The sequence below is a fragment of the Bactrocera neohumeralis genome, chromosome 6 (assembly GCF_024586455.1).
Source record: "Bactrocera neohumeralis isolate Rockhampton chromosome 6, APGP_CSIRO_Bneo_wtdbg2-racon-allhic-juicebox.fasta_v2, whole genome shotgun sequence".
Taxonomy (NCBI): domain Eukaryota; kingdom Metazoa; phylum Arthropoda; class Insecta; order Diptera; family Tephritidae; genus Bactrocera; species Bactrocera neohumeralis.
This window is the reverse complement of record NC_065923.1, coordinates 3,820,466-3,831,879: the sequence shown is the minus strand read 5'-3', so window position 1 is coordinate 3,831,879 and position 11,414 is coordinate 3,820,466. Positions and strand designations below refer to the sequence as shown.

Sequence of the window (11,414 nt, the reverse complement as noted above, 5' to 3'; positions counted from 1 at the left end):
CTTCTTTATCAATTCTCGCTTCTCATTGAAACAATGTCTTTCTTTATCCTTTAAAAAGGAAAGCGCATTGGGATTTCAAAAAGTTTTCATCAGAAACACTCTTAGTTATTAACGGGATAAGCACCGTGTTCAATTTGTGTCAGCAATCTGAAAACATTATTTGAATAAACCTATTTTAGTTAGTATCGATTATGTTGAGAGTATACAAATTTTCATTATTATCAGGATTCAGTTAAGTTAACAGGTATGAAATATGTACATATGTATATATGTATGTATGTTTAAAGGCTTTTTCAATTTTAGTGGCAGACAAATTTTATACATACGCACTGAACATACCGCCAAGCAATTTCTGGCCTGCAAATTATGATAGCTTGTACCAGCTGTATACACAAATGTACATACATATGTATGTATATTTAAATTGATTATAACATTTGATTTGAAATATATAAAGAATATATTTCTGTTAAATATGAGCAAACTAACTCAGCTCAATTAGAAGTGGAAATTATATTGGAAATCATACCTTAACGATACGATTTGGTTATTGATCGCTTTTTCCTAGCTCTCATGCCTGAAGGAAGTAGGATTTCAAAATAATTTTTCGATTTTTTTTTTTTGATAAATAGTTAATTACTGTATACATATATACCAAATTTCGAAGTTAAGAGTATTTTTATATCTGTCTTATAACCGTTTTAGATCAGAATTCAGAAGTTTAAAGCGTTTTCCGCCTAAGTTATTTGCATATAATTTTTCAAGGTAATTCGAAGGCTTTCAAAAATTGAGGAAGTGCGATAGATGAAGAACAGTTAGGTTTAGTATTTTGTTTTAGGTATTAATCTTAGAGACTGGAAAATATTCAAACGACTTTTATAACAAAATACGACATTACAATGTTTTCTTCTAACAAATTTTAAACGATATGAATGTTTTAATATCAAAAACTTCTCCAACAGCATAGTGAGGACATACTAGATTAGTGAGTGCCTAGATTAGTGGATAGATTAATTGTAATCAAAACATACCAAAATTTTGGTCGTAACATGCTACTAAGTAGGCAAGGGTTAACTTACGACTCGCTGCCACAGTACAATGCAGTTCGCACCACGAAATGTTCCTGTTTTACATGTTACAATTAAGAAAATAATGAAAATTAATTATAGGCCTGAGTAAATCCATTTTTATTAAATTTAAACTTGTTCAATTAGGTTGTGTTACAAAACGTTGTAGACCTAATTAGAGTGGCAGTCAAAGAGCACTATCGCATTTTCACAGCTAAGTGAAAATTAGAAGTTAAATTTTGACTGCTACAGAACACTAATTTAAAGTAGTTAGATCACCTATTGGCATAACATTACATATTTACATGTTTCTACGTAAAATGATTTTAAGTCATACAACACTTAAAAATAAGAGTACAAACTAACTGAATTATATATAAATATATACGCATGGATGTGTATTTATGTACTGGTTTAAAGTCAAAAGTATTAATGTTTATGTTTAGATATATCTGTGATACATATGCTGATGCTGATTTTCGTACACCTTTCCATTATTTAAGTTTCTTCAGGCAAAAATGTAGTGTATGTATATGTCGCAGACTGCTACCATGACTGCTCGGGCTAGGATTTAAAAGCACGCATATATGGTAGGTTATTTTAGTCATAATATAATATTTCAAATTGGCGTTATTTACCTCATCTTCATCAGCCTCATCGTCTAAGTCACCGTTTTGATGCGCTATACGGAGGGAGCGTCTTAAGGAGCCTTGATAACCTGAACCAGAACTTGGCCGTTTCAGTAAAGGATTATGTTTAAAGGTGTTCAGGTTGACATGAGAGTCCCACTACATATGTATATTAATTTTTATTAAATACTGCTATTACTTATATAGAAGCAATTGCTCAACCCACCGATCCAGATACAATTTCTGAACGAACAGGATGCCATGACAAATCACGCACAATATCTTTATGTCCTTCAATAGCCTCTTTTATTTGCCCTGTCAACACATCGTATACTGAAAATGTAACAATAAATATATAAGAATTTTTATATGGGTTAGATTTTTTAAATGGAGGAACATGAACATAAAAGTGGAAATATTTGAAGAGTCATGTCTTCCGTTCCCATAACAGTCGGGTCAACGTAACCGGAACGGACCCGAATTTAATCTGGCGGAGGACTGCAAAGTCGTCAGAACTCTGCCGCTGCAACAACAACAAAAATTATGTATTTTTGTTAAGCCTATGAAAACTTACTTATAATTCTGCCTGTGCCACAGCCAGTGTATATGTAGCGCTGTCCCGTTTGTAAAGCTGGGGAGAATTTCGCTCGCAATAAACTCTTGGTAACACGATGACCACGATAGGTCATCACGCTTACATCTCCCTCCAACGTTGCTTTTGGATTGTAATCTAAAAATAAATTCAAGCTTACAACCATATTCATTTAGCAAAATGTCGATAGAATACTGACATTCACGTGGTACTGTATCCCAACGGTAATCCCATGGAATAAGTGGCAGTATTACTTTATTTAATTTGTTGTTGGGACTTGTCATTCTCATGTCCCAAATTTTTATGCTTTGATCTTTGGAATTAGTTAATAAGTAATGCCCATCGTTGCGTGGGTCGATGTAAGTAATGCCATCCAAGTGGCCTTTGAATATGCCCACTGGCATATGTCTGACGCTAGTGCAGCTATTTCTGTTATTATTGTAACTACCACCTGAACCGCTTCTTCCGCGGGCACTGCTACCAGCACACCGTAAATCCCACAACTTTAACACGCCATTATTGCAGCCAGAAACAAATATATTTGAATCTTGATCGCTTACAAAACTAACAGCATTTATATCGTCTTTGTGAGTTCGTTGTGTATTTATCATTCGTACAGCATGTGTCTCACGATCGACTACATAAATTAAGGAATTATTACTCCCGCCGATTATATGTTGACCACATGGGGAAAATCGTAGTGAGAATATACCGGCGCGTGATTGTTCGGCATTTAAATTGAAAGACTGCATATCTTTCCCGTCACTATTTACGGGTAAAACAAAAACTGAGGGAAATAAATTGATTTAAAATAAGTCAAACAAATATATTTAGTTGAAACTCACAAGCATCTGACCATGTAGAATATGCTAAGTATTGCCCGCAGGGACTAAAGTCTACATCCAAAATACTCCAGTTACATATATCCGTTACGATACGGTTTATGCGATGGTATGTGCCCTTTGAAGAATCAAAAACGCGAATCACTGAATCTAAGATATAAAAGAATGCACAATCATATGCATAGAAATTGCATTAATATATTTTTATATATGTACGTTTATAAGAAAAAAATACCTTGGCAAGCAGTAATCAATTTACTTCCATCTTTATTAAATTTGCAAATGAAAACCTTGGCTTCCAATGACATCAAACGCTGGTCCTTGTTATTAGGCACAAATAGATTTGCAATGCGACGTTGCTGATTAGGTGTAAATGATCCGGCTGGATGAGCGGCTATCCCATTCTCCCGTTTAAACAAACCACGAGTCAACGACCAACGATCACTGGGACGATTGCTGTTTGCTGGTAAAGCACACAACGCTTTTATTTCTTTGTACAACATGGTGTGCTGTAACATAAATACAATCATAAAACCACTATGTGACTCTTATATGGTACCAACTTACGCGAAAGGTTCGCAAATCTGGTTTCTTTCGTATCACAGGCATTCGCGCTGTTGGTCTTTCCAAGGGATTTAGACGTTCCAGACGCTCCAGTTGACTCATTACAGTACCAACGGCCAAACTCAATTGTTCACCAAGCATATCGTCCACATCCTCATCATCGAAGTCATCTTCGTCAATTTCATACACAATATTATTACCCATTCCTGAAACTAACTACTTCAAAGTTTTTTATGCTAATCTTGGTGACAAGACAAAACTAAATATTATATATAGATGTACTCAAAAATATGCAGATAAACTTTTTTGTTTTTGTTAAAAAAAACTCAATTTGTTGTTTATTTTCAGCTAACTTTATGATTTCGTCAAATGTTATAGAGGCGCTGCACAAGTAATCCTTATGTTTTCTTCATCAGCGCCTATGGAATAATAATGCAGAAACAAATTAATAAACGATTTGTTTAATATTCAAAAGCGAAATGTTTAATAACATTTTTTATCTAAATTATATTAATTACCTCACAAGTAGTGAAAATATTTAGTTCAGCTGCAACAGTGCAACTATTGCGATGTCTGGTGAAAACAAAGAAAACAAAATACTCAAAGGTATGTTGCCACCTGATGTATAATTTTTTTCGTTTTCCGTTTTGGGGTCGAATTCTTTTAATGTTGTCATTAACCCCTCATTCGTAAATAAAACTAATGGCGTTAGAGCACTTTTCTTAAATCTCAAATATTTTGTACAGTGTAGTTTTGTTTATTTTTCGTAACGGCCTATTGATACATACATATATACCAAAAAAAAAAAACATCTTCAAAAATTTCGGGTAGCCTGTTACGAACAAGTCAGGAAATGTTTTTTTTAGAAGACTATGGAACGCTGGGAACACTGAACCTTGGTGAAATTTTTATTTTAAAATCTTACAAATACCATTTCTTATTAATTCATATGACAAAAAATACCCTATACCAACTTCGATACAATTAAGCTTTATAAATAGTTTTGTAAAGGTATTACATTGGACTTCTTTAGCTTTTCTCTGCACAAAGGGCATTCATCACGTTCATCCAGCCAATCAAGTATACAATTCCAACAAAATAAATGTCCACATGGCGTCAAGGTCGTATTAGTACGTGAATCAAGGCAAAGGATGCACTGTGGCGCCTCAGACTTTTCGGAATTTGCATTTCTCTCTGTGTTGATTAACCTTCTAGAAGAGCTGTTTATATTCTCTAACTTTTTTCTTTTATGTTCTTTCCAATATTCGTATGCATTTATTATTAATGACACAGTTACTTGTAGAAATGTTATAACTCCAAGTATTTTATATCCATATAATGAAAATTCTGGTTGTAACCAGTGGCGTATTAGGACGTAATTTAAGCCAGTAAAACGTTTGGACATTTGGTATTTACCGGAACGCACATAAAATAATGATTTATGTAAGGCCTTTATATATTGTGGAGAGAAATACAATATTCGTAGCACCCTTAGTAGTTTTTCCTTTGCATCCGGTACAATTTCCTCATTATCTTTGATGTATTTTTCAAGTTTTTCTAAAATTCGAACAAATAAAGCGTCTCCACCGAATTCCAGTATGATTGCAACTAGTTGTAACTGCAATTATTCATTATTAAAGAGTAGTGTTTAAAAGGGTATATTCACCACATACCAAACGGGATGGAATGTGCATATATGCACTATCAACTTGAATAATACCAGTGTATTCCTCACCAAGTGTTTGTAAATTACTAATTGACGCAAATCCATGATAACTGATTTCGGCAAAGAGTTTACATAGTTGGTTGTATTTTATCCAACTGCGAGAGCCGGTTAAACGCAGGAGATCCGAGAAATCTTCTGTTAGTTCTTCTGTGTATTTGGCATCTTTTTGAACAGATCGTACAATTTCAGGTTGGCGTGCTCGAGCATTTCGAAAATCTAATGGATTTTTTCCAATTAACTTACGACCTTGTATCATTCCTTTCTTTTTATAAAAAATATAGAATTACTAGTGGTAAATTGTTCAAAGTACGAAGTGATAACAACTGTCATGTTTTATTTATTATTTATTTCAATATAGTGGGATCATATGTTTTTGTAGGGTTGCATATATTTATAATTTTTCAGACGATTACCTGCATATGTGTATACATATTTTTTATATTACAATTAATAGATGCATCTCAAAATCAATTATTTATAAGTTCCTTAAAATTAATTTGGTTGTCTTTTTTAATCTTTAGGCAAAACACAAAAGTCTAATTGACAAACACATGATGTTCAGTCATTGTCAAATTGTACTCGTTGTTTTGTTTTGTATTTAACGAGTAATAAAATTGTTGGCACGACGTCGTTCGCTGGCTTTACTTTTTGTTCCCGAATAGCAAAAAGCTGAAGTTTTCAGAGATTTTGGATACCTTCTTATCACAATATTTACCATAAAATTTATACATACATATAAATTTAATAATTCAATAGCTAATATATTAGTGCGATAAAACTAAGACTTTGTGCTAAAGTAGGCCGAAAACGGTTGCTGAAGTCATAAAAAATTGACGACGTCATCCACTGATGTACTAGGTCTACTCGCCTACGAGTCTTCTCCTCGTTTTTGCAAAAAAAAAAAAAAATACTTCGTGCATTCACTTATATACGCGACTATTTTTTCGTGTATTTTGTAGTTAAAATCATGGCTCAGTAAAAATGTCTCGCCTAAAAATTAATAAAGTGCATAAAACTCCATCTGGAGAAATTTTCATAAACTACAGTTCGCTGTCAAGGAATTCCTTTAATTTCAAGTTTCCAAACCATCTTTACCCAGCTACTAGCTGCGCTTCATCTAAAATATTTTTTAATAACAATGGAGAACAAAAAACCTCAAAACATTTTTGCACGCTCAAAGGCGTGTCAACCAATTGATTCCTCACTACGCAAATCGTCTTCAGGTAAAAAAATATTTCTGTTAGCCTTACGAAATTATTATATGATATTTATTTTTAGATTTACAAGTCAATAAGTGTTTACCTCGTAATTCCCGACGTCGAGAACAACCGTCAACAACTCGTAACGATTCGCAGCGGAATTCGAAGCAGTACTCTTCAGTTAAAGCGCGACCAAATGTCGATAAACGACCACGTCAACGTGGCGGCGGTACCGGTAGCAATGTTAGCAACAGCAATGAAGCTTTCATTATCGAAGACAATCTTACATGCGCGACTGAAGATGTTTCTGCTACCAGCACCGGATTAGCCACGGTAGTAGAGCCGGTGGTGACCGGTGCATTGACCAAAAAAAAGTCTCAGCAATATGCGGACTACGAATTGAACTCTGTGTACGCACCAGGGAGCAAAAAGCAGAATTTGAATCATCTGCTCAATTTTCATTACGCTCCGCGTGACGCTGACAACGCTTTTAGTTTTAACGTTTTTGGCCGGAACGGTGGTAGTGGTTCAACTGTGGCCACAAAGCGACATGGAGCCAGTAACGGGAGTAAACGCCATCGTTATAATAAAGAGCAATTCTTACAAGCTAAGTGAGTTATTTCTTAAAAACTTTAAATTGTCATACAATGCAAATTTCTTATTCTAGTTTTCAATTTGTTGTGAAATCTGGTATTAATATGAGTGTCTATTCATCGCCTGACAATTTAATCGATTGGAATCTTATTGAACAAATTAATATTCAAACTGAAGAGGAGCCGCAATGTCCCATTTGCTTATATCCACCTATTGCAGCGAAATTAACTCGTTGTGGTCACGCATATTGCTGGCCATGTATTTTACATTATTTAGCGCTAAGTGATAAGACTTGGCGCAAATGTCCTATTTGCTATGAAGCTATACATACAGCTGATTTGAAAAGTACTACGATTGAACAACAACGTCAGTTCAGTATTGGCGATGAAATTACGTTCCATTTGATGCGTCGCAAAAAAGGTTGCATGATGATTGAGAAATATGATGCTAATACTCATCAAAATGCTATGAATAGCTATCCATTGATTTCAGCCGAAAATGATTCAAAAAGTTTTTCAAAATTCTTAATTGCCAATCGCAGTGACATTTTAAATATAATTGATCGTGAGCAACGTGAATTGGTTGCTGGCCAAGATCCAACCAGTCCAGAATACATTTTCATACAGCAAGCTTTGGACTTGCAAAAGGAACGACGAGAGAAAGTTGAAGAAATGAAAGAGGATATAGAAGAACATTCAAATAAAGCTGCCAATAAGCTTAATGAAGAAAATGAAAATTATGAAGATGTTGATGTATTAGGTACTGAAAGCATCATTAGCAATGATGATAATTCGCTAAATACTAGTAGTCTGGCGCTATCCTCCGTGGATAATGAAGACATTCATACAAAATATTATTATTTTTACCAATCTGTGGATGGGCAAAATATTTTTTTGCATCCTTTAAATGTAAAAATGCTACAAGCATGTTATGGTGCATTAGAACACGCTCCTTTGGTAATTAATGCACGTGTATTGCAAAAGGAGTATCACTCAATGGATGAAGAACACCGCCGTAAATTTACTTGCCTCGGTCATTTACCACTAACAGCTCAGTTTGCAGTTATTGAGGTCGATATGCAACCACCATTTGTATCTAATGAGATACTACGTCTATTCAAAGGTATGCCAAAATAATCACATTATTGAAATTATAAATATACTAAACTTTTATTACAAAATGCATTTAGACGATATTTTTATGCGCAAGAAAGAACGCCAGCGTCGCGAACGCGAAGAACGTCGACGCGAAAAGCACATAAACGAAATTAATGATCGTCAAATGGGAAAACTGATTGCTAGCACAGCAAATTTGAACTTATCATCCGCACAAGAGTTTCCAACAGTAAGAAATATGTTTATATTTCCTACCTATAGCATGATTAAAATATTAATTTTCTTATCATAACCGTTTTTCTTAGTGGGGCTTTGAAGAGGCACTTCCCGGCAGCAGCGCTACTGCGGATAACAACACCAGCAACCCAATTGCATTACCCAAGACAAAAACTCAAGCAACTTATTCAACTGTAGCTGTAGTTGGAGAATCGCCAAACGTAAAAGAATACTGGCCGACATTGGCATCGCCTGTCAGCAGCAGCAATAACATGTATCAGGAATTATCAACTTGGGGTAAAAATATATCCACTTCAAAACCTTTTGTGGCCAACACAGCCGTTACCAATCGCACCATAAGTTCTGGTCGCTCTAGTGAATGTGAATCGCTTGATGGCTATTTAGCCGAAAACATTGGTTTCACAACACCAATGCGTACAGATTTAGGTGATGTTCTTGCCATGGCTATAACACAAAAGAAGCAAGCTGTTACCGCGACAGCAAGCGCTGGTGGTAAAAAGAATAAAAAGGCTAAAAAAATGACGCCCCTCTTCTCCACTGGCATAAACTATGCTGGCAAATAAATACATATTAACATTTTGAGTTAATATTGTTCAACCGTAATGTGAACCTATTTCAAAGTACTCTATTTAATTTCAATATTGAAATGAATTATTTTTTCATTTGGTTATCCTTTGTTTGTATGTGTTTGGAGTGAATTATTAATTGAACAAACATGATATAATGCTAAAATTCTGTTTTAAAAATTGTGAACGAACCACAACTTGTAGACTATTGAATTTAAAATTCGCTGCTAATCGGAATAATATAATGCATAGAGTGTACAGAATTGCGCCATTTGTGCAAATATTACTGACAATTAGAATGCAATAAACTCAACTAATTGGCAAAAGTGTTACGTTATATTTTTTTAAACTATGGAAATGGTAAGTTAATATTCGCATTTGTAAAGAGTCAGACAGATCTCACATGTTTGCATAATGTTTCTCCCTTGTACGTTTTTAATATGGGCATCCTTGTCTTCGTTGTCATGAGTAGCATGCTCCTTCTTCCTGCTATGTAATTTGTTGATTAACCACCACTCTAGTATGCCCCGATGAGTATGCAGCTATTAACGACAATTTGTGTCTAAATTATGAAAACGTCAGATTTTCCGTAAGCAGCTTTTAAGATATTTGTCAACACTTTTATGTAAGACACTTGTATTTATTTAATAATCCCATTTGGACATCATATTTTCGTTCTAAACATTACATATTACTTGCAAGCATGCGGATGTACATATGTATGTACATACAAATGCACTAACTTAAAATTAATTTATTTTATTATATTTAATTTGGGGTATTTTGGCGCCTAGCGCTCATATGCAATTTGTCATTTATTTCTTTCAACCTTTGTGCTCGATTTCATTTGTGTGTGTGTATTTACTTGTTTTAAAATAATATCTTTTTAACAAGTATTTGTTAGATATCAATCGAAAATATAATCATATTTTTTTTTACAATTGATTTGTTTCCTGTAAAGGTCTACGTAATATAAAATGTCAATAGGCATAAATTCAAAAGGAATTAATTTTTCAGAGGGCACATGCATGGATAATATGATACGAGACTCTCGCTATTATCCATGGCACATGTTTCACCACCGTCAAGTCAAATTGCTTACCACGGTAGAGTCTATACCATGCTGCTTACTGACTTATCTGTTCCCACACATTTGAGTATGTACCTACCTAGTTGCTTTTTAATTTTTTTTTGTTTTGTATATGTACACACTACATATACATATGTACATATACATTTCGGAGTAATTTCTGCCATTGCCGTATTTTTTAATATTACAACATGAGAATTAAACAAGGTATTCTTCAAATGTCACACATTGATGTACCGTTAGTTTTTAGAAATGGATTTTAACAGTTTCATAAAAAAAATAAAAAAAATTATTGTATCACTACTCCCCCATAAAAATCGCCATTTCAGGGAAGTACAAAATAGTCGAAATGTGGGATGTCTAATTGTTGTTCCATTGTTGACAGTTTATTAACCGATTTGTACTGGGTTATAAAATAAAATAGTTAAAAAAGTTAACATCTTTTTTGTCTGTGGATTTTGGCATAAATGTTACTATGAGCCCTTTCATTTATTCATTCGATAATATTCGATTATTTCTTGAAATTTTCAGCTATTAATAGTTTTTAAATAATGCTTTAATAGTGGGACCGGTATTGTGCCCAAAAAATAAGGTGACATTGAATTTAAACTGCGCGCGTCGAAGGATTTGGAGAACTATTTTTTTTTTTTTAGATTGGTAGTACTGTCAGTCACATTTATGTCGAATTTCATGTCAAAATATTCATTAGTGTTAGAGATACGTGTCATTTTGTGAACTGCTAAAAGTGAGTTTTTCGTTTTTGCGATGTCGAAATTTGTTGAACAAAGAATTTGCATTAAATTTTGTTTACGGAATCAATTTTCTGCTGCGGATACGTTGAGGAGAGTGCAGAAAGCCTTTGGTGATGAGGCTATGTCTAAAAAAATGTTTACAAGTGGTAAAGTGAGTTCCAAGCCGGCCGTGAACGCGTCGAGGGGCGACCATCAACCTCAACCGACGAAGCTCACGTTCAACAAATCAAAGATTTGGTGTTGAAAGACCGTCGATTAACAACTAGAGACCTTGCTGATGAAGTTGGCATATCGAAAGGCTCAGCCAATACCATTTTGAAGGATGTTTTGGGCCTCAAGCGCGTCAAATCTCGACTGGTACCGAAAACATTGAATTTTTTTGAAAAAAGGCGTCGCGTTGAAGTGTGTGAAACGATGCTTTCCGACTACCAGCATCTCATG

At 34.4% G+C, this 11,414-nt stretch overlaps 3 protein-coding genes across 4 annotated transcripts; 1 reads left to right on the top strand and 2 right to left on the bottom strand.

The window, feature by feature from the left end:
- Nucleotides 1-1,163: 1,163 nt before the first annotated feature.
- On the bottom strand, nt 1,164-4,304 carry LOC126761266 (DDB1- and CUL4-associated factor 11). 2 transcript variants are annotated; one of them, XM_050477293.1, is made up of 9 exons: nt 4,213-4,303; nt 3,698-4,113; nt 3,366-3,639; nt 3,134-3,280; nt 2,488-3,075; nt 2,271-2,426; nt 1,923-2,029; nt 1,706-1,855; nt 1,164-1,631 (listed from the first exon to the last, which is right to left on the bottom strand). In XM_050477293.1, exons 2-9 carry the CDS (start codon nt 3,896-3,898, stop codon nt 1,614-1,616), a joined length of 1,641 nt encoding a protein of 546 aa, XP_050333250.1. In that variant the 5' UTR covers nt 3,899-4,113; nt 4,213-4,303; the 3' UTR covers nt 1,164-1,613. The 2 variants fall into 2 exon arrangements, with proteins under 2 accessions (XP_050333250.1, XP_050333252.1); XM_050477295.1 differs by lacking the exons at nt 1,164-1,631; nt 1,706-1,855; nt 1,923-2,029 and adding an exon at nt 2,049-2,219 and having other exon boundaries at nt 4,213-4,304.
- A 280-nt stretch (nt 4,305-4,584) lies between these two features.
- LOC126761272 (peroxisome biogenesis factor 10) lies at nt 4,585-5,767 on the bottom strand. Its single transcript, XM_050477305.1, has 2 exons — nt 5,368-5,767; nt 4,585-5,312 (listed from the first exon to the last, which is right to left on the bottom strand). Exons 1-2 carry the CDS (start codon nt 5,674-5,676, stop codon nt 4,686-4,688), a joined length of 936 nt encoding a protein of 311 aa, XP_050333262.1. The 5' UTR covers nt 5,677-5,767; the 3' UTR covers nt 4,585-4,685.
- A 248-nt stretch (nt 5,768-6,015) lies between these two features.
- On the top strand, nt 6,016-9,457 carry LOC126761265 (RING finger protein 10). Its single transcript, XM_050477292.1, has 5 exons — nt 6,016-6,643; nt 6,699-7,230; nt 7,287-8,335; nt 8,403-8,557; nt 8,634-9,457. The coding sequence occupies exons 1-5, from the start codon at nt 6,559-6,561 to the stop codon at nt 9,126-9,128; spliced, it is 2,316 nt and encodes a 771-aa protein (XP_050333249.1). The 5' UTR covers nt 6,016-6,558; the 3' UTR covers nt 9,129-9,457.
- Nucleotides 9,458-11,414: the final 1,957 nt, after the last annotated feature.

What these genes read in the sequence shown, in the direction of transcription:
- LOC126761266 (XM_050477293.1), bottom strand. Translation starts at nt 3,898, where the DNA reads ATGGGTAATAATATTGTGTATGAAATTGACGAAGATGACTTCGATGAT. An exon ending in GGATACAGTACCACGTGAAT is followed by an intron (nt 2,427 to 2,487) that starts GTCAGTATTCTA and finishes ATTTATTTTTAG; the next exon opens with ATTACAATCCAAAAGCAACG. An exon ending in CAGAAATTGTATCTGGATCG is followed by an intron (nt 1,856 to 1,922) that starts GTGGGTTGAGCA and finishes ATACATATGTAG; the next exon opens with TGGGACTCTCATGTCAACCT.
- LOC126761272 (XM_050477305.1), bottom strand. Translation starts at nt 5,676, where the DNA reads ATGATACAAGGTCGTAAGTTAATTGGAAAAAATCCATTAGATTTTCGA. An exon ending in TGCACATTCCATCCCGTTTG is followed by an intron (nt 5,313 to 5,367) that starts GTATGTGGTGAA and finishes GAATAATTGCAG; the next exon opens with TTACAACTAGTTGCAATCAT.
- LOC126761265 (XM_050477292.1), top strand. Translation starts at nt 6,559, where the DNA reads ATGGAGAACAAAAAACCTCAAAACATTTTTGCACGCTCAAAGGCGTGT. An exon ending in GATACTACGTCTATTCAAAG is followed by an intron (nt 8,336 to 8,402) that starts GTATGCCAAAAT and finishes AAATGCATTTAG; the next exon opens with ACGATATTTTTATGCGCAAG. An exon ending in CCGCACAAGAGTTTCCAACA is followed by an intron (nt 8,558 to 8,633) that starts GTAAGAAATATG and finishes CGTTTTTCTTAG; the next exon opens with TGGGGCTTTGAAGAGGCACT.